The sequence below is a fragment of the Dufourea novaeangliae genome, unplaced genomic scaffold (assembly GCF_001272555.1).
Source record: "Dufourea novaeangliae isolate 0120121106 unplaced genomic scaffold, ASM127255v1 scaffold101, whole genome shotgun sequence".
NCBI classification, from domain to species: Eukaryota; Metazoa; Arthropoda; class Insecta; order Hymenoptera; family Halictidae; genus Dufourea; species Dufourea novaeangliae.
This window is the reverse complement of record NW_015373989.1, coordinates 133,647-160,503: the sequence shown is the minus strand read 5'-3', so window position 1 is coordinate 160,503 and position 26,857 is coordinate 133,647. Positions and strand designations below refer to the sequence as shown.

The window sequence follows — 26,857 nt, the reverse complement described above, 5'->3', positions numbered from 1 at the left end:
AGTGCGAGTCTACGGCCGAGCTCTAATTGGTCGGGGTTTTTCGTTAATATCTCGTTAACAAAGCCTAGGAGAACATTTTTGCTAAGGAAAAACTTGTTTCAAATTACCCCAGAAACCTCTTATTTCTGATATTCTCATATTTTGGGACACCCTGTATATCATCCTCACAAACTGCACGTTACCCTTTATGCACGAGAAAAAAATTCGCATATCTGGTTAAGGGTTGATCTAGGGTATTATACGTATCGATGATTATAGATCATGAGATCGGACACATCGATGGATTCCCTGAACGTCACCAGATCTGAGAGCGTGACTGATCTCAACAGTGAATTGAGCGCTGTACTCCATCCTCGTCGCGCGTCCACGGGCCACACAAGAAACGACGAGAACTTCGTGTCCACGCCGGCGAAATCGTTCGGAATCGGTAAGCACGCCTCATTCATATTTAATCTTTCGATTAGACATCTCTGAATATTGAGCTCATCGACATTGCTATTCTATGATTTCGTAATCGCACACCTTAGTAAAGAACGTACGGTTATTTTCGTATATTGAACACAGTTGTACACAGCTCAGAACAATTGGAGGATCTTTACTAATGATAAGGATCTATAAAATATATTTTTGGTCCTACATTGATATATAGTATGAATTATTATTACTATCCAGTAGATACTGGCGGTGAAAAGTTTCCTATCAATCTTTTTTTTTAAATACTAAGAAATTGTAGAAACAATACTTGTTTGTATCATCTTAAAATCGCAAAGGTGTTAATTATATGATCTTATGGATTGTGGAATTTTATGGAATCTGGATCTCTGAGAGGTTTTTCGGAACGTTTGGACAGATATTTCTCAGATAACGATAAATTAAGTAATTGACTGAATATATAGAATAGCTAAAGAAATGAAAAAATTTGAGTACTCATTTTTTTAGGAATATACCGTATGACATTGTTTTTATATTCTTATTACTAATGAAGATATTAGTGAATATATTTTTGTAACTTTTCATATTTAAATATACCAACTTTTGTTTGTACGTTCAAAACTATACGAATCTGTCGCTTTGGTTCTATTAATCTACAAATCTAAAAGGAGTAGTATTGAGAATGAATTGAAAATTTTCACTGGCAGTGTATACATATATGAACATTATGATTTTATTATATGATATATTATGATATAGTATAGAATGTCCCACTAAATATGAGCATTTAAATTGTTCATAGCTCCAAAACTGCAGGGAAGATTCTTTTGAATTTTGAATAATAGCAGAACTAATTTAAATATTCATAATTACTGATACATTCTGTGTATCATAATCACATTATTATAATACATACCAGAATCATATTATTATAATATGTATCATAATTATATACTATTATTCACTATTATTCAATATATGATCCTCAAATTGTTTTGAACAGTACGTACACATTATGAATACGAGACGTTAATGAATCAAATTAACGAAATCATAGAAGACAGAACGAGATTCAATTGGTACATATCACGGAAATCGATTGAATCCGGACGACGACAATTTATTTTTCAATTGTTCAACACGAAAATTCACTCATACATAATATCATTCTCTCATCCATTAGTTGACTATATATATATATACGTTTTATATTGTAGTAATCCATTTTACTAGCATACTATTTACATAATTTCTCCGATCGTTTGGTATCATCGAATTAATACTTATTACTCTTGTTCATAATAACTTCTTTTAACAATATCCAACCGGTACTACCCATAAGTACGCCAACAAAAAGGTAATTCGATCATTTCCTGCAAGAGGAACAATATCGTTTCTCTTGTTTTTTACGTTAATTTTTCGTTTCTTTTTATTCTCCGCTCTGCAAGCATATTTCTGCAAGCAATGGCGTTTAAATAGCGAGACCTAGCGAGAGACATTGTTCTTTCGAAGTATTGTTTTTTTTTTCGTTTTTGTTATAACATTAGGCGAGTGCAAAAGTTTTGATAGGTTTCGATCTAAAAAAAGTAGACTAATAATAATTCCAATCATAATGTAATAATAATTTAACGAAATACGTAATGATTCTTCTATAACATACGTATGCTCGATAGTAATTTGCGTTCTAAGTAAACAAAATTTTAGAATATTATCATTCTTGATATTTTATATTAAAAAATTCACTGTTTACCACATGATTGTGATTGATATACAACTTTTCTCAAAACACATGAAAAATTTTGTTCCACGTTATTCGTAACATTTATTCCTTTCATTTTTAAATTACCTTTTTTATAAAGCTCGATTTTAATCTTATTTTAAAGAGATGAAAGATGTTTTTCATAACAATTTACTCGAAACAATTTATAGGAATAAACTATTCCTATTATTTATAGAATTTTCTTTTTCTTCATAAAGCTCGATTTCAATTCTATTTTAAACAATAAAACACATTTTCGTTCTAAAAAAACAATTCAGTGTGTTACATTGTCATCGACGCATATTACTACAAAACCAAAATCTATTAAAACTTTTGCACGGACCGAAATACATAGTTTGTTGCGCTGACACGTTCGTTCATCACTCGACGAGGGGCTTGCTAATTACCGAACGCAGGGTTATTTGCTAAATGGATTGCTACGTCACGCGTGAATTTTTAACGAACTTTTGATTTCCCACGATTTTTTCATTTCCCCCCTTTTTCTTCTCCATTCGTTCACGTTTGTTTTGGATTTTCACGACATTTTGATCTCTTGTGCGAGTTCATCGTTTGTTCTTATTTTTTTATTTTATTTTTATAATGGATGCAACATCTTAGTTCGCTTCAACTACCGATTGAATTTTTACTCAGACCGACGCTTTTTGATCAACATTTTTAATGGCACTGTGTTTAACGACCTTAGTACTTAGAACAACATTTTCTATTGTTATACATATCGGTTTTTTTTTTGGTTTTTTGATCACGTTCTCGTTGCCTTGAATTCCGCTTTCTACTGATTACATTCGACCGTGGAATCTTACCGATCCGTTTCTGAATTGTGGCTTATGCAGTGTTTTTTAATATTATACATATTATATATCACCTTTGCCATGATAGTCACTTTACGATCTTGCCCTAGATTTTGTCTGAAAAATCTCCACTGTTACGTCATCCTTTTGGTACTGGATATGTTGATCACCTTTTTTTTTTTCGATATATGAAAGAGAACCATGTCACATCTGTTCTCGTTTCTTATTTTTCTTAGTCTCTTTTTTTTATAATTAAGATTCATGTCATCTTTCATTAGCGTTTCTTTCCATAGTGTCTAACGATTAATAAAATGAATTCAATGAAATTTTGGGTTCTATCGAACATTTCGAGTTTGACCGATCTCCATTTCGATTAAGTCGAGATATTTCTACTTGCTCTATTATTTTCTATAAATTTAAAAAAATCTATTTTTTTTTTGGAAATTTAATTTTGGAATCACCTTAATATCTATAATTTTGCTTCGTGAATAATATTAAATGGAGGTAAAAGAAAATAGAAATAATTCGAAATTTTGTATTCCTTTTTTAAATGAATTTAAGATACGATGGAAGGAAACTACTTTTCACCTAGAACAAACACGACCAAACATTCTCTCTCACTTATCCTTAAAAATGTTTTTGGTAATATCAATCCTCCCTTCATTAGCGATACCACTACACTGGAATTTCGTATTATTATTATATTTACAGCTTCTATCATATTGTTATGTCACCGCCGGCTATGTTCAACTTTTTCGCACAATCTTTTTTCGGATAACCGATTGCGAGAGTAACGAACTTTGTAGCTTTCATAGAGATCATTCGTTTGCCACGCGGACACGTGGGACACGAAGAGAGTTGAGCATGGTAATAACGAAACCACCCACTTTCTCATATCCGCCTAGCGTTTTAGCAGCGACACTTGAGCTCCACCACTTATACAATAAAAACAGTATCCAAGACTGTTGAACGAAACTCGAGGGGTTGGTGCAACGTGGACACGGAAATGATACTACGTTTTTGGAAATTCGTTTAAAAGAGGCCACTTTGAGATTGTACACCTGTGTTTATAAATAGTTTACATAAAAGTATTTTACATGAATTGAATTCGTCCAATGATTTGGAAGATGTAGCAATGTTTCGAAGGGTAAAAGAAAGAAGTATTAAAAAAGACAATTTCTTGAAGAAATTGAGTCCACATTTTTTTTTAAATATTTATTTTTGTGACGATCAAGGATCCATGTTGTAGACCAAATCGTTTCGTACGTTTTAAATGAAGTTTAAGGATTAATAACTACGATTAACTTCTTATTTAATCAACTTAATTTAATCCCTTCCGTTGAGCAAATTCTGCTTGAAAAGATTACTATTGCCAAGTAACTTTGCAATAATTGTAAAATATTCTGTCACTATAATAGCTTATTTTATTTAATTTTTATGTTTATACGGTCTTAAGAAGATCATTACTGTCAAATAACTTTGCAATAATTGTAAAATATCCTTTCACTAAATAGCTTATTTTATTTGATTTTGATGTTTATACGGTCTTAAGAATATCATTACTGTCAAATACCTTTGCAATAACTGTAAAATATCCTTTCACTAAATAGCTTATTGTATTTAATTTTTGTATTTATATGGTCCTAAGACGGTCATTACTGTCAAGTAACTTTACAATAATTGTAAAATATCCTTCCACTAAATATCTTATATTTCTTTTTTAAATCGTGAATTTTTGACTTGACAAATTTTCACAGTAAATTGTAAAATATAGTTTCACGAAGTATCTTGCATTCCTCTAAAAAAAATTATATAACTTACAGAGATGTATGGATCTACAGATACGAAGTTAAAAATTTCTATCTTGAATACTTTCTCCCATTTTTTAAATAAAATTCCAAATACGTATTTTGTTCACGCGTCCACGTTCCGTTAGCCCCTTGACACTAGCGAGTTCCGTAGCAAAATTTTAACCGATCGTTGTCTTCCTGGACTTAATTTAATGTATGCAACTTATCTGTTCCTCTGTTTAACACTACGTCTACTACTTCTACAACTATTTCGGCCCACGCAAGGCTCCATTCTGAACTCAGGTAAAATGGAGTCTTGATATTTGATATTTTGATTGATGCCGTTACAGGCAGCGACGAATTAGTACATTATGTCTCGTGAGTGGTTGAGTCTGTCTGTTGTTTTTAGTTATCCAGTACGCATCGGTGTGTCGGCGTATTAATTATTTTTGTGAATACACGGCAATATTCAGAACCCAGAAGCCATCGACATCAACGTTCAATTTGAAAATTTCAATTCGATCATCTGCTGAACATTTCTGTTTCAAATGAAAAGAAAAACACGACGTGAATAATTTTCACATTTTACTTTTATCGTACGTGGCGCTTGGCGTTCATGGCTTACAAAGCATATTTTTATGATTATTTAATCGAGCAGAATTTTTTTAGCAGATTTCGTTGGCTCGCTAGAAGAGTGACATATCCCACACAATCGTTAATTTCAAGATTTCTAGAAAAAAGTAACTGTAAAAGTAAGCTATTTTGCTTCGACAGAGCGTCACTTAGTTACTGTTAACTGATTTAATTAAGAAAATTATTACTATTTAACAAGACTAATGTGGTTCAAAAAAGAGGATGTTTTAACCCTTTTTTTTTACAATAGTATACAATACACATGAACAATACTTCATTAGAGATCCTCAAAACCAAACGAGTATCACCTAAATTGTAAAAGAAAAAGAAATTTTTCAATAGCTAATAGAGTCATTTATAATTTTCTGCCACGAAAAATTTCAAAACGATTATCTGAAAAACTTTTCTTTTTGTCGTTGTGTCATTCTTCTAGCAAACCGACAATTTAATGGTCGTTTCAGTTGACTTTTATCGAGAAACGTTTATCGAAGAAAAGTGGTGAACGTGAGCATTTAACGGATCCCCCGCTGCAGTAAATAAATAAAGCTTGACGAACGCTGTTGCTGTTTGTTTCCATCGTACGAACGAAACCTCGTAAATGCTGATGATTCGTTTGCATTCTAGTTCTGAAGATTGCTGAACGCATTATTTCTGTCTAGATTGAACGCTGTTTATTTGCGTTTAGCGATGTTGCATTTCGTATTTCGTTCACAGAATTAATTGCATGCGAATGCGTTTCCCTTGTGTGTACCAAGCATCGGCTAGTCTGTTCAATGATTAAGCTCCTTTTTATTGCACCTTTCTGCGATATGATCACTGTGCAACCACTGGACTGCAGATGTTTATGCATTTATATAGTAAACGGGCACCCAGAACTAGTGAATTAATTTTCTTTTCGTATACAGGGTGTCCCAGAATAGCTTCGACTCCCGAAAATGAGGAGTTCCTGGGATGATTTGAAACAACTTCTTCCTTAGCAAAAATGTTATCCGAAGCTTTGTTAACAAGATATTAACGAAAAACCCCGACCAATCAGGGCGCGAGTCTGCCTGGTCGAGCTCTGATTGGTCGGGGTTTTTCGTTAATATCTCGTTAACAAAGCCTCGGATAACATTTTTGCTAAGGAAAAAGTTGTTTCAAATCACCCCAGGAATCCCTCAATCAGGGAGTCGAAGCTAATTGGGACACCCTGTAGATCTCTCTCTCTCATCGTGTTTGTATCTGAAGAATTTCCTTTAAACCAAATGTATTTCACTATAAACGATGAATCTACTACGTTCTTGATGATTTTCGTCCTAATTGTGTAAGAATGATTGGAAGATGAAATATTACCATAAATATGAATTATCAATTTGGTAATTGCAAATAGACGAAAATGAAAGTGGTACTTTACGATTAAAAGTGAATTTTACAAATGATGTTCAGTTGTCGTATAACTTAATAGTATAAATTGAATATGTCCTCGTACTTTCTTTTTTGATCAAAATGACGTGGGATGTCGGAGAACAATAACAAATATTATTATACCATTAACACGCTGAATACCAAACAGTTTACATGTACATATTTACGCATAGTCTTACAATTGTTAGACTGAAATATTCACTATACGAGGTATATAATAATAAAATATATTATCTTGTCAACAATCACCGATTTTATTGCAATAACAATAGTATCGAAAAATTGACAAGTACTTATTAATATTCATTTGCTTCAATTACATTTGACAATACCGATCACCGATGACAGTCGTGATATTCAACGTGTTAAGAACCGTGTGTTCCTGATTCCCACGAAAACTATTGCATTCGATAAAAAATGGATTGCTTACTAATAATCTGAATATTACACAAAAAATTTATTTGGATATTCAACACCTGTATCATTGGCTAAGAAAACATTTAATAAGTTTAAAAAAAATCCAATACAAAATAATTTATAAAAAATTGAATAAAGTGGTGGGTTTGTTAATGGAAAATTGAACAAAAGGAAACCTAGCCAATATGTGGATTCAAAACAGTGTCCACTGCTCTCTATGTATAGTCACATTGCTGGTCCCAACCAATAGACCTATAGAGAGGCAATACAGTGCTTTATTTCGATGAATTTCTCACTTTTATCTATATAAAATATGATCTATAACGATATAAATTTTCAATAGACCTATAGGGAGGCACTACAGTGCTTTGTTTCGATGAATTTCTCATTTTTATCCATCTACTATGTGGTCTGTAACGATGTAAATTCGCAGTAGACCTATAGTGAGGCATTATAGTACTTTATTTCGATTAATTTCTGAATATCAGTGATATACATCTACAATGTGGTCTAATAATCTAAATAAACATTATACAATGCTTTATTTCGATTAATTTTTGAATATCAGTGTTATACATCTACAATGTGGTCTAATAATCTAAATAAACATTATACAATGCTTTATTTCGATTAATTTTTGAGTATCAGTGTTATACATCTACAATGTGGTCTAATAATCTAAACAAACACTATACAGTGTTTTATGTCGATGAATTTCTCATTTGTATCCATCTACAATGTTGTCTGTAACAATGTAAATTTGCATAAACACCCGCAGTCCAATAAGAGCAGCAGGGCAGCGCATAGAAACGAGAAACTGAATCTCGCTAATTTTTTTACTTATATACCGAGTCTCACCATGCATAGAGATCATTCTCACCGGCACCTGTTCCGTTTCACTTTGTTACCATATTGTGTATTATGCCCCCACTACTCTGTTCGCGAACTCGAAGCGCATGGAACTCGAGAAACTTGTCACGCGGGGTGAAATTTTCTCCTAAATTTTTATTAGAATAGAACACCGACTTTTTCTATGTATACAATAGTGTCCCGTGTTCGCTCGAACCGACCGCGTGTTTCGACGAATTAACGAGAAAAAAAGGAAAAGAAAAAAAAAAGGAACAAGAGAAGCTGATCGATTACGAATCAACAGCCTGGAATTTGGAACGATGAAAACACGATATAAAAGGGCAGTGTAATGAGACACTGCTGTTGGTTACGGCGAAATATGAGAGACGAATCGAGTCGCTTTTCTGTCGGAGTGTTACTGTTTCTACCTGTGAATGTGCTACTGAGCGATACTTTCGTTTTTCTTTTCTTTTCTTTTTTTTTTTTTTAGAAACAGACGTAGGTTTTATTGTATCATATATGTGTACATATACTTATATACATATACATATCTATATATTGATACGATTTATTGATGATTTAGGTGGACTCACCCTCCTGAGAAACAATTTAGAAATGGATTGATACTCCTACCATGGGTTCGACTACCTGTTAATTGAGTAATTTTATTGATCGTTGGACTGCTGATATTTATGCAGATTTACGTTTTCATAGGCTACGTTTTAGAAAGTGAAATTTCTTCCTTTACGTATGGCTTCAGTTGATTAAAACCGATATCTGATTGCATTCTGTACATACAGGGTGTCCTAGTATTGATGGTACAACTGGGAAGAGGGTGATTCTGCAGGAGAAAATAAATCGAAAATATGGAATAAAATTCTTTTATTTCAGACTTTGTTGTTGAGAAAATCGACTTTGAAAATCTACTGGATACGCATGCAATTGAATAAGACTTGACTAACGTGTCTGTTCACTGCATTCAGTTTCTACTTACTACCATGACGAATATACGTGTTACAGATGAATCTTCAAATTCGATTTTCTTGAAAATTAAGCCTCTGATGTCAAAATTTTATTCTACATTTTCGACTTATTTTCTCATGTAAAATCATCCCTCCCCGGTTGTACCATTGATACTGGGACACCCTTATGTATATTTTATTGTATTTTTTTAATGCATTGAATTCTATTGATATGTATATTTTGTTATATTATGAGTACTCTTATGAACTATCATTGCATTAAATTCTATAAATATGTGTATTTCGTTATATTTTGAGTACTCTTTTGAACTTTTACTCTGCTGAAAAGCAGGAATTAGGGAGATTTTATTAAGGGTTCTGAGAGTTTAAAAGTAAAACAAAAATTTCTTTCAACTTTTACACTGACAAAAACGTAATTGCACAATGAATAACAAGAGCAATCCCTCAAACAAATAGATAAAAGAAGAACCATGAGAGTACGTAGGAAAAATGTATAAACGACAAATTTATTTACTCTTTTCCTCAATTAACAGGTCGATAATAAATCACTTCCACTTAAAAGGCCAACAAGTTCGCAAAAAGAATAGATTGTTTCTCGAAAGAATTCCGAAAAGGGAAACTCTTATACAGATAAACCTAAGTAAAAATACGATTCTGTAAATACGAAGATAAGAATTAAGAGTTCCCCTTTCCCCTTCTCCGCAGAAAGAATTGGTTTAAAGTCGATCGAATGCAGTCACTTAACAACCAGTCTCCGAATAACGTAGATCACAGAGTCTCTCGTTACATAATAGCAACTAGTGATGCATGATGTCGTTGTTCTCAAGTTAGTCAAGCATGCGTTACGAGAAAATAGTATTCGAACATTATTCGAATAATAGCAAAAAAAAAAAAGAAAAAAAAAAGAAACGAAGAATCCATTGAAGACACCAATTGACTTTAAACCAATCACTTTCGTCAGTGTACCTCTAACAAATTCACGATGCACGTTTGTATTATGAGACACTAACACCTTGTTCGTTTCAGAATATTCTCGTTGCATTCGATAAATCGATAGAATCATCCGTGCATTTTGGATTTGTATCGAAATGGCGAGTTAAAGAAAATGGTTCCACCCCTGTTCGATCAGGGGAAAAAGAATAAATTTAAACAGTTGTCGAAACAGAACGAAGAATTAATTTTTGGGTCGTGATTTTTTTTTTGTAAATATTAATAATCGATGTTGATAACAATCGGTCACATGTGATCTGTACATAAATTTCCGATTATCCATCGTTACAGCTTGTAAACATTGTGTTGTTAAGAGACACAAAGTTAAAATCTGGCTCGCCATTCAGAGGGAGAAGAGAAACGTAGCGTTTTAATGAATCGACGAGATGTTAATGGGAGTACGGTGTAATCAGTACGTCTATCTCCTTTCAGCGAGACCAACTTTCCTGAATCTGAACCTGAATCTCAACTCATTGACACGTCTGCAACAATCCACCTCTGCCAAGTGTAGGTGACACTCGCTGTTGGACGCTCTTTCAGACTTAAAAAGAGACCGTGAAAAGTTCACGAGAAGGATAATCAGTCTTTTCAGGATTCTCTGTGTATCGTGAACTTTTATTCTCGAAAATTCGGAGATGATTTTATGGTGCAGATAAACCTTCTTCGTTGAGTAATTATATAGGGTTTTTCAATCCTTTGCTGCATAGTGGTTTAGAGTTTTTAATACTGTTATTAGACGTGTTTTAAATCATTATTGCATCGTAGTAATTAGTTGTTTTCATTTTAACTGCATTTCGAGCAGTATTGCAGTTTAATTAGAAGGAGGCAAAATTTTTCATGGTAATGATTTGTCATTAGTATCGGAGTTTTTAGTCGATAGTTGTGGAAAAGTGATTACTTATTTAGTCTTTTAGTTATTACTAATTAACTGTATAATCAGTTACTTAGTTAATTAGTCATGAAAATTATTGGTTCAATTAAGTTAAAATAAAATCCCATCACTAATTTTCAATTGAAATTAGTCTCCAATGGATGATAATTGTAAATATCAGACAATCTAGAATATCGTACGTTGTAATATTTTATTTCTGATAGGAATACTCGATTACTCGAATTATACTTTACCAATTAAATTATCTGTAATACAGCCAGAAAAAACATCCAATAAAAATGATTGGGTGAACACTAATCCCAGGATGAATACAATTTTCTAATTAAAGGAATATTCAAACACAACGAAAAAGGAACTCGCAATAACACAACATCTCCTAAAAAAAATCAGAAAAATTCTGAACGATTAATATCTGTGATTAAGAATATTAACATCTGAAAGTTTGAAAGAGTCCAGTCGATCATTCTCGTAGTGAATTAGTAGACTCTTTTGGTTTCCTTACTCCTTAGTTTCGACCATTATGTAGTTCTAGCTATAAATACACCGTTAAAAAAACCGTAACTCGTTTTTCTTTCTTTCTTAACTATTCTTGTATTTTTCTTTTTTTTGTTTGTTACTTGAAAAACATCGTAGTTTACTGTCGTTCATTGGAACCGCTGGCACACTGCGCGAACCAAGCGCGCAGTGCGTAGCTCCATATGTGTTCGATGTTCTTATCGCTTACGATTTAATTGGTATACACCTATATACGGCTCTGTTTTATGTTTTTAATTGAGGCTGCCCTAATATTCCACGTATGCGCTTCCTCTGCCGACCCCCTTGACACTTTTAATGCAATAACACTGGCTCGCATACTGAATAAGACGAAACCTTTTTAATCTACACACCGTAGACACGAACCATGTAAAATAATAGCAGACGAGAGTGCCCCTGGAAAAAGAATCCATTCAATCGCACGAGTTCGAGATATCTTCGATTAATACGATACGGGGTGTTCGGTTGACTTGTGGTACGATCGAGATGATTTTATGCACAGAAACCAGTCGAAAAATGTCGAATCATGTGTTCTTGTACGAAGCTTCGTTTTCGAGAAAATGAAATTTGAAAGTAGGGTGGAGAAACTACTGGTATGTCTGACAAATGCAAGATGTTTCTACTTGTTAAATGTTTATGTGTATGGTATCTATTTCCTGATGATTTTATTTTAAAAGGATTGAAAGTATACCTTAAATCATTGAGGAAAATTAATATCATATCACTGATAATTATTTGAAGCATTGGTGCAAGTAGAAATAACCAGTAATGGTCAGACATATGAGGTTGTGATAGTGAAACAGACCTGGGCATAAATTGTTGAGGTAATAATTTAATTAATTAGATGAATTGTTCAGATATACAATAAGAAACAATGTTTCAAACATGACAAATTGTCTTCGAATAATTTTGCATTTATTCTAACAGCAAAAAATTTGTAATGTGAAGTTTAATATTATATGATAAGATTTTAGAAGTTAAATAATACACTAATTCAGAAATAAATAACTTCATTCATGAAACAAGCCAATTCATTCTTTTAATGATGACTTAAAAATAGCATTAATAAAAAAAATCTTGGTCTGTAGTCACGTGTACATGTATCAAAGAACATTTCAAATTTGATTGCTTCGAGAAATAATCCTCGAACGAACAGACTTTATTCCATATTTTGAATTCGTTTTTATATGTATATAGAATCGTTTGTTCCTCGGTTGGACTAACTATTTCAGTGCACCCTGTACAATTACGGGGAGAAACAGTCGGATACGTGGAATATATTCTTCTCAGTTTTATTTTTTTTTATTCTTAGGAAACAGCATGGGTCCTCCTTTGTTCGATATTCTTTGTAATCACAAATGTGTATCAGAACCGACCTGGCACCTTTTAATGTTCTCAGCTCATCGACCCGATTACGTAGAATTGTATGTATGTCAGAAAAAGCCCACGAAGAGAAACAAATAATCATGACTAATTACAAACAAAACAAAATCGATATCGAAGGAGTTCCTCGAGCGTGGCCAGATCGGCCCTGATATCCAGAAGCAATATCACACAGCGACCACCCGGCTGTAGTCACGAGCGTGTCTGGTAATTGAATTTCATTCGTTTTAGCATCTCCGAACATGGTCGGTAGTAAAATGGGTCTACGGATGACCACGTTACACGAGGAAACGTCGAACGTCGGGAATCAGCTGCCCTCGCCCATCAACGACGAGGACGAGGAGAAGAGCGACGCTGATTACTCCGAATACGATTCGTATCAGGTAGCACACCTTCTAATGCTGTAATTATCACTGTAGAAATAGAACGACGAATATGTGGGATTGGTACTCGCTTGGATAAAGTATTGTTAAATAAACGATCGTGGAACAGAGTACAAAAAAGTCGCTGTAACTGCGCCCAAAGTAAAGTCGCTTTAACTGCGCGCACGGCCTCTACGGTAACTGTCCGCGCGTTATCCCAACCACTGGGAGGATCTCTCTTGAAACCAGTCAGAATAATGATAGTTCATGCTTACTGCGCGTATGTGGTCCCATGTTCGCGCAGTTAAGGCGACTTTAATATACTTGCTAATTTGTGAGAAAATATTATACAAAAGAAGGCATTTTTTGTCTTAATACATCCTAAATTATTAGGTATAAATTTGTAAAAAAATAAAGGACATTTTGTTTTAAAATATTGTAAATTATTGGGGTATATAAACAAGTAAGCCATGATATTTTGTCAAATTCAATACCTATTTTCGAGGAAATCAAAAACCTGTGCCGTTTCAGTGATATTCGTTCTCGATCTTCAACATTCGCAGCCATTTCGAAAAAAGCAAAGGTTGGAAAGATGTTTTGAATTTAAACAACATTGCTAATATATTAAAAATAAATAATGGATTACTTAATAGTATACCTAATAGAAACAGTCGTTACGAATCATATCCAATCGTGTACCAATCGTCGAAACCGATTCACAATCCTCTCGAAAGTCACGCCGATTCGATTAAATCGGCTTAGCCACATAATGGCAATCCTTCGAGCACAATAAACGTTCCTAATGAAACACCAGTGTTCGATAATTGGAACGCTTCTCATTGGTCAGACAATACTCAAAAGCGTATCGCACACGATTACGTTCAGGCAACGGCGAAACCAGTAAAACCACTAACTTCTTCACGCACTCTGGATTCTCTCGTCGAACTTCAATCGACGAAGATCAACACGCCGAGCATGAGCAGCAGCGGTTACGGTTCCCAAGCCGTGTCCACGACAAATCTGACGTCGGAGGACTCGTTGTCGGTGAAATCGATCAGCGTGGACGAGACGCCGGATTTGGAGTATCGGAATCTGTTGGACAGCAAGAAGCCGGAACGGATGGATAGCTCTTTAGTGGAGGAAACGCCGGAGGAGTATATGGGCGAGGTCACCGCGACGTTGGACAACTTGAACGTGATGGGAAACAATTGCACCGAGGGTTAGTACACCATTTGTACCCTAATATTTATGTCTTGGGACTCTATTCAACTTTGGTGTTGGAGCAAGAGCAGTCTTCTGTTGAACGAATGAAACTGGAGACAATTATACAGGGTGAACCACGAATCGTAATCAATAGAGATTACTTTTTTATTGGCAGTCTAATCGAAAATGTTTTTATCAGGTATAGCATGGATTTAAGAGAGTTTTACGTGATTATAACAAATTTTTTGTAAACTCTTTTTTTCATGATTTTTCAAGGTCACCTTCAATTTTCTTTCAAAAATTCGATTAAAAATATAAGTAACACATGTTATGTTATGATACTTACCGAATTCGTCTTGAAAACCTCTAACAGATAGACGTAAAAAAATTATAGGTGTATTTGCAAAAAATTGAAGATGACCTTGAAAAATTATGAAAAAAAAAAAATGACAAAAATATTTGCTATAATCACGTTACAGATCTCTTGAAATTATGCTATACCTGATAAAAATATTTTCGATTGGACTGCCAATAACAGAGTAGTCTCTACTGATCAGGATTCGTGGTTCACCCTGTATAGTGTAACTATGTCTACATTCATAGATTAGACCATTATGAGCCTTCTGCTCGGTAGAGTAGGGGATGATGCCTAAGTTCTAGATCTTAGCTTGAACATTAATGACTTATGTACTCTCTAGTAGCTCATGTATCCTCATATGGGACTTCAGTCGCTCAATATTGGCTGGTAGCTCTTCTGTTAGGTTCTAGCTGGACATTGGTTGATGACTTCAAGATTGTTTTTTGTGGATGTATGATTAGAGGTCCAAAATTAACTGTTACTCATGCAGCCGCAAAAGGAAGTGAAGACAATGGCACTGTGTGGCTGTGTCTCTACATTTACAGATTAATCCACCATTGATGTTGATTGTTATTTGATAGAATAGAAGATGGTGCTTAAGTTCTGAAGCTTAGCTTGAACATCACTGATTTGTGAAGTCTCTGGTAACTAATAGATCCTCATATGGGATTTCTGTCGTTTAATATTGGCTGTTAGCTCTTCTGTTAGGTCTTAGCTGGACTTTGGTTGATGACTTCAAGATTTTTATTTGTAGAAAAATGATGGAAGATCCAAAATTAACTGTTTATCATTCAGTCACATGTTTACACCTTTCGAATGAAGTTGGTGTCATAGTGTAATAGAATTTGGGTTCAAAGTTAATTCCAGTGGGTCTGGCTACAATTTGAATCAAGGTGTCGACATCTTTAGAGTCACGTGTGGGCCTAACGAGCATGAGTAGAACGTTTCAATCAGCGATGGACCTATTTGAAACGTTTATAAGTGTGATTGCGTGGTCAAAATACAGCCTTGGACCACTCAGTATGCAATGATGAACTTCATACGGTGGATGAACTTTATGTTAATACTGTCTTTTGTGCTTCAGAACATACCAGGAAGAATTTAGAGGAAACAGGCGCCTACGTGGACGCCGAAATCGACAGTCCGGTTTCTTCGACGAAAAGCGACAGCGACGCGAACAGTAATACTACTCAACTGAGCATCGTGCAGAAGAAGGATGCACCGAGTCATGTTGTGAGCAACCGAAGGAGAAACGACATGGAGATTAGTCAGACCTCGAATTCGGGAGAGGACAGCCCCTTGGAGGGTAGCTCGGTTGTCCACACGAAATTGCCACCGGGCAAGGTAATCGTCAATTATGCATGAAGTTATTATTATTAATTAGAACACAAATTTCTTTTCTGCAAATATAATTTACTACGACTACTTTCTAACTGATAAATATCGACCGCTTCTGCAATCAGTATAGAATACTTTGCAGTTTGAAGAGACTGAATCGACTGCAATTATCTTTATGAACATACAGAATACGTTTAAAGTTCTGAAAATTTAAATACTTAAAGAATTATTAAATGATATAATATTTGGAAGATTTAGAATTTCGATGTTTGAAAGATTTGGAATTCCAATATTAGGAGGACCCGAAATTTCAATATTTGGCAGATTTGGAATTCTAATATTTAGAGGATTTGAAATTTCAATGTTTCTTGGACTTGGAATTTCAATATTTGGAAAATTTAGAATTCCAGCATTTGGAAGATTTGGAATTTCAATATTTGGGGGATTTGCAATTCCAGTATTTGGAGGATTTAGAACTCAAGTAATTGGAAGATTTGAAATTCCACTAGTTGGAAGATTTGGAATTCCAATATTTAGAAGATTTGGAATTCCAATATTTTGAAGATTTGGAATTCCAATATTTAGAGGATTTGGAATTCCAATGTTTAATGGACTTGGAATGTCAATATTTGAGAAGATTTGGAATTTTCGTGTCTGAATTCTAATATTTGGAAGATCATAGAACTACCAACACTTTATTGGTCACACATAGGTGGTGCGACGAAGAAAAGTGTCTGCGAGTACAGGAAGGCCTACCAGTTCTCAGCACAGGGCATCATTCCCCATGGTCCGTCCACAGCTCTCCGAGAGCAAAGCTGCAGCAAGACTGGAACAATCGATGCAACCCAATATGCCCTACGAAAACGGTGACAACAGCTCCTCCGAACGAATCGATGGTACGCGACTTATTAAATTCTTTGATATTTTCATTTTAAAATCTACTACTAAATGAAATATGAAAACTTGAACAAATTGAAATATCATGGATACCGTTGAAGGTCTAGTAATAGAGGATGCATTAGGATTATAAGAACAGTACGATCCAAATTCTAATTATTTTGTATCTTCTGTTAGCAGACGATGTGAGCGACAAAAGTTCAGCTTTCGGTTCGAGACACGACTTAAGCAGAGTCGAGACACCGCTCCCAGACTGGGTTTTAGTTGGTGAATCGGTATTGGTACGTCCGTACAGCTATTCCGGTGTCATAGCGTATGTTGGCCCGACAGAATTCGCTTCTGGGACGTGGATAGGCGTAGAACTCGACGCCCCGACTGGTAAAATTCCATTATCCACAATTCTAAATTTTAATATTGATTTTAGTATTGAATCGAGAACTCATTTCTCTAAAGTAGATCTGATATAATGTTTTAATGATTGGATTATCGAATGAAAATGTGTTCGATTGTTACACAGGTAAAAACGATGGTGCTGTAAACGGCCATAGGTACTTCACGTGTCGACCGAAATGCGGGATATTCGTAAAAGTGGACAAACTAATTCAAGACAAACGTGGCAGAGCACTTAGGAACTACACTATCACCCTCCCTCAGTCAACTGCACCGATGCGCAGAAGCGTTAGCAGAGGTACAAAATTATATTAAAATTATAACATTTAAACAATTTCTTGCATGATAATGCCAAACTTCAATGTTTACTATAATTTAAAGTGACCAACGAATGGGACAAGTTACCATAAATGTGATCGAGAACATTCTTGTGTTAAAAGACCGATTTTTCACCAATTAAGACTAATATATCATTTTATATTAGTTTCAATACCTAAAGATTGTTCTCACCTAATGTTAATACAACGCCCTTAGTAAAAAAATGCCTCAATAGAATCCACGAACGTTTCATGTTGAATCGAGTGAATCTATGTAGGGTGTCTAGAAAAGAATTGTCCTGAAGAGAAATTCTCGAAGACGTAAAATGAAGTTGAAGTGTCCTGATTGAAATCATACGAGAAAGCACATATCAAGCGAGATTGTAGATGTTAAATAAGGTGTCCAAAACATCAGTATAATTGCAATTAATAATGAAAGAATCCACGTATTGTTAACACTTAACTACAAACCAGTCGTCTTGGCCAATACTCTGAATTTTTAAAAACCTGGTATTTTTGTGGTAATTAAAGGTTGCTGGACGCGATGCTGGCTTTAGTTTTTCCCCCATGCGTCACAAAATCTAGCTGTTTAAATATAAACTTAGTGTTCAGTTTGACTTATTCCTTGAATTATTCACCTAATACAATTTCTTCAATTTTATTGTATCTAACAAATAATAATAAAAATAATAATGAATTTAAGTAAAATATAAATGTAGGATGCAAATAGTCGTTCAAAAGTAGGAACTACATGTCTTCTACAGCTCCATATTTACAATTAAATTGAGCAAAGAATCCTTAAATACAGGATCAAAAGTGAGATTACTATTGTATTCAGCAATTCGAATTGAAGTAAATAAAACGACTTTTAAAGATTTAAAACTTTTGTTGAATAATATATAGTCAGAGCCTAAAAATCTTGATTTTTCCAGGCGAGGGTCTACATTCCTTGCACCGAAGTCGGAGCCGGGGGGAAGGTCTCTCAACAACAGGCACACGGTCCTCGCCGCGGGGCAAGTAAAAACCGGGGGATGATCTCACACGACACGCGACTCGCTTCACCTAAAACTTCGTTCTTCTAAATAAGCCACTAAAGAAAAAAAAAAATATCCTAAACTCGCTACATGCCTATCGATAAATGATGTAGCACAGCAGTGTTTCAGTCCCTTAGACGTTAGGGCAGCTATGGATTATTAATACTTCTAAATATTACTTGAAATATTAGGTCATTTAATGTGTATCACACAAACAAAAACAGAGCAGAATCGCGGACACAATCCACGCGCGCGTGCGCGTCATCAGCGTGTCCGTGTCTCGCGCGGTTTCAGTAGAGAGTAGCCAAGAGAGAACAGAGAGAAGTAAAACACACATACACAAAGGAAGAAAAGAAACGATCGTCGATACCATATATTATGTAGTTGGTCTGTTATTTTCTTATTTTTCGTGTGTATCAAGAGTGAGAAAGAGAAAGAGAGAGAGAGAGAGAGAGAGAGAGAGAGAGAGAGAGAGAGAGAGAGAGAGAGACATAGTCAACGACGATGATTTCAAGCGAGATTCTATTAAGCATTCCACACGATTCGAACTTTTACGACTTGGGACGACGAAACCGTTTCACGTCAGACACGAGAGGAATGACATCGTGTTTCTTCCCCTCTCTCTGGACGGTTCGTGCGATCCAATGAATTGTACATTGTCCAAAAAAAGGCTATCGATGTAAGAAGAGCTGGAGACAAAAGAGAACGAAAAACGAAAGATCGAATATTCGACAATTATATGTGTCCCGGCACCTCCCCTGACCTTGACCGATTCGTCAAGGATGTCCCGAGCAATTCCATAACGGTTCAAGCATCCGATCTACGAGAGATCCATATGCTCGTAATAACCGTACACACACACATGTACACACACACACGTAATACACACATATTAAAAAAATTGTAATAATAATAATAAACACACTCTCCAATATTACCACCAGGTGGTAATTTTTATCATCGGGAGATGTGCCCCTAGGAAAAACCATCAAGATGGACGCGAGAACACGCCCAAAAATATCCTTTGAATAATATTTACCGCGTTGTGTAGATTATTTAAAGATTTTATATGTATACAATTGTTTCATATATTGTATTTTTTTAGCGCAATCTGTTAAGTTCCTTTGTAATTGTAACATAGATATCCCCCATGGTTCCGCGCGCAACCGGAACCCACCACCACGTTTAATGTACGTACCGTCGGCCATAGAGAACTTTTTTGACTTTTCCCGTTTTGTTTTTCTTTTCTTTCTTTCTTTTCGTTCGTACAACGCCGTGCCGTTTTATTCTCACCTGTTTTTTCGCACGTTCGTTTCTTTTCCGTGTCGTCGTAGCCACATACGTACGCACGCGTCCTTAGATTTTTAACTACGGATCGACGAACCCTCTCGATGCGCCTTTCAACCGGCTGGACAGAAGACGACAACGGGATCTCGAACGTTTTTCGTCTCAACGCGCGGTTGGTTGGTCATCTACGTCGCGAAAATGGCCAGGAAAATTTGGAACATAAGTAACATTTTTATCGTTGGGAGACAATCGCGAGTCACACACCTTGATCACTGTATTTAATTGATTTGTCTCGCACCTGCTTCTCGTGCTGAAGCAGAGGTTTGCCCCACCACGACAAAATTTGTTATATATAATAGATTATTATTAATATATTATAATATTTATAATATATTATTATTAATATTATTATATTAATATATTATTATTATTATTAACGCTATGACGATCAGCTAGTTTCATGAGTAATTTTCACCAGTGCCAGGTTATTTTTGTTAAGAATTAACAAAATATGGTTTTTGTTATGTACGTAAAAAAATTTAAGAAATTTTGAATATCTGAAAAGTATCAGTTGACAGTCATATGATGCCACTGTGGCGTTATCGGTTGTCACAGTGTTAATACATTATTAACATATTATTATATTAATGTATTATCATAATTAACACTATAACGAGTGATTAATTTTGCGAGTAACCTTCACCAGTATCGGCTGTTTTGCGTCAAGAATCGGCAGAATATAATTTTTACTAAGTATTTAACAAGAAATTCAATAAATTTAAATATCTGAAAAGTACTAGATTACACATGACGCCAGTATTGCGTCATCGGTCGTCGTAGCGTCAATATATCATTATTAATACATTATATATATATAAAAAATATATACATATGTATACAGTTTGTCGAACGTGCGTGTTGCACAATACGAAAGCTGGCATTGGCCTTCGGCTAAATGTCGTCTAGTTAATGATTCGCGGCAGGCCAATACGTTCTTTTCCGGAATGCAACGCGCGTGGTGTTACGCAGAGTGGCGATACTAGGTTCGTAAAGTCCTTCTTTCTGCACCTGTTATTTTGTATTTTATCTTTTTTCCCCTTCTGTAGGTTAGTAGAGAATGACGAGCCAAAACGAGCCTCGTTGACAGTCATCACTCGCGAGTGACCGTTTGATGTTGATTTTTCAATGTTGAAACACTATTCAACAAATTTTAACATTCTGTCGATTTTATAACCATTCAACAGGCCTTTCTGGTTAATCTTTATGAATTGAATAGATAGGTGCAAAATGTTGTTCCAAAGACGTACAGTTTTTTAAAAAATCAATTTCAACCCTCTCACTACCCACAAGCCGAAATGCAAATGATAATTTTTTTTATTGGTTCTATCCAGTCTTTCAAAAACCAAGTTCATAGTGTCTTGTAATTATCAATTTGATTTTCTCTTTGTAATTACCATTTTGTTTTTCTCTTTTATATTCTCCAGTTGTATGTTTCATTTAGTTTTAATATTCATCCGATTTATATCTTATATAAAAATGTTTACATTTTTTTTTCTAGTATTCTAATGGGAATTAACCCGTAAATAATTAAATAAATAAATAAATTCTGGTATAGAAAGCTTAATACTTCCAACATTTTGTATTCAATACAAAATACTCTTCACTATAAAATACAAAATAAAAATTTAAAGTTATCTTTATATTTAGAAAAAATATGTTAATTTTGATAAATATCTTAAAGAATGCATATATTCCAAGGTATTTCGAGATGGTATAGAGAAGAATTGTGAGGTACCCAAAGGTATTTTAAAGTAGTTACAAATTTGCCAACTTTGGAAGTGTTTTGTGCTCAAAGCATTGCCACAGAATATTTCCAAAGTTGAAAATATGCAATCTTTATAAAAAATGATTTTCTTCTCAACTATGCGTTCTGAAAAAAAACAGTTTGCAGATTCCTATTCAGTTCATAAAAATCTATAACAGGGACCCATTGAACGTTGCAAAATTTTGTACCTGTTGAACACAGGTGTAATAATCCATGTCACGGTAGAACCGCGACCAAGAGACTCGATAATAGGCGTATTTATGTATACACGTTGCATTTCGTATGCAATCATGGCTCGATCATGGCTGATCGGTTTCGTTTTCCTGGACCTAAAACGTGTCCTCTGATACACACCACACGCGAGACGAAAACGTCCGAGCTAATCCGGCGACGTATCGGTCCGGGTACCGAAAGAAAATCAAACGACGAGAAGAATATTTTTTTGTAATCCGTGTAAAACGTGTCGGGTGTACACGACACGGCGGAGGAAGCAATGAAAGGATACGACGAGCGATTATCTGGATTGTAAATCGGGGGAAATTTCGCCCTAAAAGGGAAGAGAAAAAAAAAATAAATTGTGAACCACGAGCACACACACAACCAACTTCTGTCCAATTAGAACAATACTATAAAAAAAAAAAAGAAAAAAAGAAAAACGGTACCGATAACGAACGTATGTTACTTGTACGTAAATATTTATTGAATATTAAAATAATGAAAACTCGCCTGCTCCGCGAGGTTTTTCTTCTGGTTCGTTTCGGACGAACGTTCGGAGAATTATTCGTGGTGTGAAAATGTATGTACACACGAAGCACCGTTGTTCCCGAACGAAGAAAAAGGAAAACGTCGCGACATGGAGGCCCTCTGTCCATTTTTTGGTAAATCAAGATTAATTAAACGATGAAAGAAAATCTTTAAGACTCACCGATGTCACAGTGATGATGCTACATGCCTGCCCGGCATAATGGTTAAATAAAATTTTCATTTCAGACACGATGTGTTCACCTTGTTTTCTTATATTTTTTTTTGTACTTTTGGTTCCAATTGTGTCGTCTTGAACGGACCCGCTTCAGTTCCATCTTTACATCCTTTTCTTTTTATTGAATGTTCCAACCTAAACAGAGAGTAACTTTTATTTAACATTTATTTTTTAATACAGATTTTGTGATGGTTTTATTGATTCGATTGGAATTCTCTTATTTTACTTTTTTATTTTTCTTTTTCGTAAACCACAGAGCGGAGCATCTAGCATTGACGGAGCTTACACAGCCTATTCCATCCGACGATAAGACAATGTCCATTTTTATCGTTACAATTATCTACTGATAAAATCGTTCGCAACAAACAAAAAAAAAAAAGAAAAACTATACTTTGTACCCTATAACGGATTCTAGAATAATATTTTCGACCAATCGGTTTTACGAAATGTCTCTGGAAGACTTCCGAGTTTAACGTTATTCCACATACAATTGCTGCACCACACACACACAAACACACACACACACACGGTCCATGTTCCCAGAGAGAACAGAGCGAAAAGACGAAAGACACGAATCGCACGGGTCCATTTTTTCTCAGACGTGTGTATACACACCGAGAGAGACACGCTACTGTAAATCTAACCGATTCTCCTAACTAAGGCTGTGAAACTTGATCTTTTGCTACCTTTACGCTGCTCCCTCGTTTTTCTATCCTCGCACCGCTACCCCACTTTTCTATCCCGATTGAGTATTTTTAGGGGATCGTGACGGAAACGGGACTTCTTAAACAATTCAGCCTTCTAGATGAAAAAAAAAAAAGAATTTTACGAACTTATTTAACCCTTTGACTACTGTCTTATTGGCAATCGATGGTAATCGATCCTAGCTGAATAATCTCAACGCATTAATATTTTTAACCGATGACCCCTATGGACATCAATAGTGGGGTTCATAAGGCCTTTTTTATTTATTTATTTCGTCAACATAGAATATAAAATATTGAATAAAAAAGTGATTCGGTTAATTTTATACAATTCACGAGTGGAAATCTAAACCAAGAAAGTTTGATTGCTGCTGAATATTTCCAGGCACACGCGCACTTTGTTTCCAAGTATCTAACAGTCAAAGGGTTAAAATATGGAACGTGTGTTGCTTTGTTTTTTAATGTGCTAATAAAGCTTTCTGAAGGCTTGAAGATATAAAAACCACTTTGAGTGATGCTGATAATTTGTATCTGTTTAATGTGCAGTCGTTCCAGACTTAAGAATTATTTTAAAACAGACAATTAAAGGATGGATTATAGTACTTTATGACGAGTAATTTCTAAGCAATCGTTACGTTAAGTATTTTTATGTTACTTCTAGTGGAATGATTTGTAATATATTTTGAAAAACAGTAAGTTCACAGGAGGTGTTATCCTGACTTCTTGGGATGTATTTCAATTTAGATTTCGAATTTTCTGACTAGTAACGTTTTCGTCATGAACCTCTTGTTTCTACTGCAATCAGTATGAGATCTGGATTATACTCTGAATTCTGGGAGACTGTTCGAATGTGTGTAATGATTTGAGTACGATTTGTTTATATGAAACTGTGTGCAGTGAATCAGGACAGAGCAGTGATGTTTGGATTAATGCAACGATTTTTCTAGGATTAATTTTATTAACCACTTCGGTTTATTCAAAGAAAAGTATATAATATTTTTGTAAAATGAAGTTTATGAAATTTTCTAATCATTTGTTAAGATAACTCGTCAACGTTTTATTTCTATCATTCAAAAATCAGATTAATACTCGAAATAAGGGTATTTAATAATTATTTATCAATGAAAAATTACTTCTGATATTACAAAATACAATTATAAAGTAAACACCATACCTTCAGTGTTAGTACTTCTGTTAATATTACAAACTTTCATATTACGATTTTGCATATATTATTTATAAATGTTCTGATAGTGTTCAAATATTATCCTGATTCACAGTACCGTTCACATTCACTAATTCGCGTCAAACAGTTTCAGAAACTTCAAAGCATCCCTCCATTGTGCATTTAAAGTGTCAATGAATAGAGACCAAAAGATGACTGAGGATTCGATTTCAGATTGCAATGTTTATTCAAAACGCATTCCGGTAAACTAAGAATTAACATTTAATCCACGAAAGAATACTTTACAAATGAACCTTACGTGTCAAGTATTGGGATGTGGCTCATAAAATACCTGCTACACTTAAGCTCAAAGTAAAACAGTGTCACATCTAAAATCTATCACTTAATTTATTTAATATTTAAATGTACCACTTAAGCAATTAATTTTCAATAATAAATTCGAAAGTGGTATTTAAACAAAAAAGAAGAAAGAGTCGTTATAAAATGATATTTGACTCAGATTTCATCGTATAAAGTATGGAAGAATATTAAATTTTGATTGATCGTTAGCTCGAAGTAAGTGAAAAGGATCAACGATTGAAGCCACCTGTACAACCCAATATTTGACCGTCAATTATCCTGGTAACATTCCTCGAGAATCTTGAAACCGCTATCCGCGGAGCCTGCATTCCCCCCTAAGTGTCGTCAATTAAACGCGTAGAACCGCGAGCACGTAATATTGAATTCGGAACTCTTCTAAAACGCTCGACGGATGAGAGAGACTGTGCGAACGATCATCGCTAAAATACATTTAAAAGTGGAAACGAATAAAAAAAACAAAAACAATACACTCACGTATGTATATGTGTAACGTAAGCAACTCGAGATCGGTGTTATATTTTAATGTATAATGTAAAGAAGAAGAAAAAAAATGAGCGAAAAGAAAAATGGAACAAAAGAGCAAGGTAACAAAAAGACAAGATACGTATATGCGCAAAGATGCCATCGACACACACAGTGGTACTTAGGACGTTTATCGATACAGTATGTAAGAATACCCAATACAGTAAACTCGCGATAACTGCCCGCATATAGGGATCCTAAGGTGGGCAGTTCTAGGAACAGGTAATTACCGAGAGTCATTATTTCCTCGTAGCTCGGTGTAAGTAATGCGTCTGAACATTTCTAACGGGATTTCATCCAGCAGAGAGTAATCGCGAATTTACTGTACTACGATACGTGCACTAAGCTTCACGACTCGATCCCCCTACCTCTGATCCCCTCACCATCGTCCTCCTACCATCTTACTGTTAACCGTATCAACGATACCGAGACCGACATTGTACATTTCTAATCGTATCAGTCTGTTGGTCCGACCGAATAGAATTTTGTCGATTGTCCGACACTTCATTCATTGTACCTTCCCGAGTCCCCGGATCCGAGGAACGACGTATTCTTAATCTTTTATCGGTACTTGTTCGCTACTGTGCAAGCTACTATTTAATTGGTACGCTTCATCGAAACCCAATAAGTACAGTTCCAATACTTTATTAGCATTGCGATTGACTTGCTCAGGGGTTTCGGATTGCTACTACTCATTCGTATCGGTTTCAAGTACCGATAATCGAATATACTGAGACACTCAGGTCAGCGTGTACTTGTATTCAGAAATTTCTGGGATGATAACTTGTGTTCACTGTGTCAGATTATTGAAATACCGGTACTAGTGCGCTAAATTGTTGAAACACTGGTATGTAGCGCGCAAAATTATCTAGACTACTATCGGTGCACAGGTACGCTGGGATACCACTATTCAGTTTGTCAGGGTACTTAAATACCGGTACTCAGTTCGCCAGACTACTTAAATACTGGTATTCAGTTCGCCAGGGTCCTTAAATACCGGTACTCAATGATCCAAGACATGGGTGCACTGGTGCTCAGAACGTCAGAGCACTTGAATACAGGTACTCAACGTACAGAGACACTCCAAATACCTATATTCAAGACGCCTAAATTCATCAAACACAAGTACATACATCATTGCCATCACTGCATCTGTTACATTCTAACGAAACCAAATTGCAACTGTTAGTAAATGCGTGTGTAACGACTTTTCTCAATAT

The 26,857-nt window shown here is 35.0% G+C and overlaps 1 protein-coding gene across 1 annotated transcript in view; it reads left to right on the top strand.

Annotated features, from left to right (window-relative positions):
- LOC107187760 (kinesin-like protein KIF13B) overlaps window positions 1-19,207 on the top strand; it is a 171,967-nt gene extending 152,760 nt beyond the window's left edge. The window contains 10 exon segments of the mRNA XM_015575925.1: window positions 259-427; window positions 5,076-5,093; window positions 10,499-10,573; window positions 13,107-13,258; window positions 14,123-14,456; window positions 15,883-16,142; window positions 16,849-17,032; window positions 17,211-17,411; window positions 17,551-17,721; window positions 18,673-19,207. Of these exon segments, the coding sequence (XP_015431411.1) occupies window positions 259-427; window positions 5,076-5,093; window positions 10,499-10,573; window positions 13,107-13,258; window positions 14,123-14,456; window positions 15,883-16,142; window positions 16,849-17,032; window positions 17,211-17,411; window positions 17,551-17,721; window positions 18,673-18,761 (1,653 nt within the window). The 3' untranslated portion in view covers window positions 18,762-19,207.
- The last annotated feature ends 7,650 nt before the right edge of the window (window positions 19,208-26,857 follow it).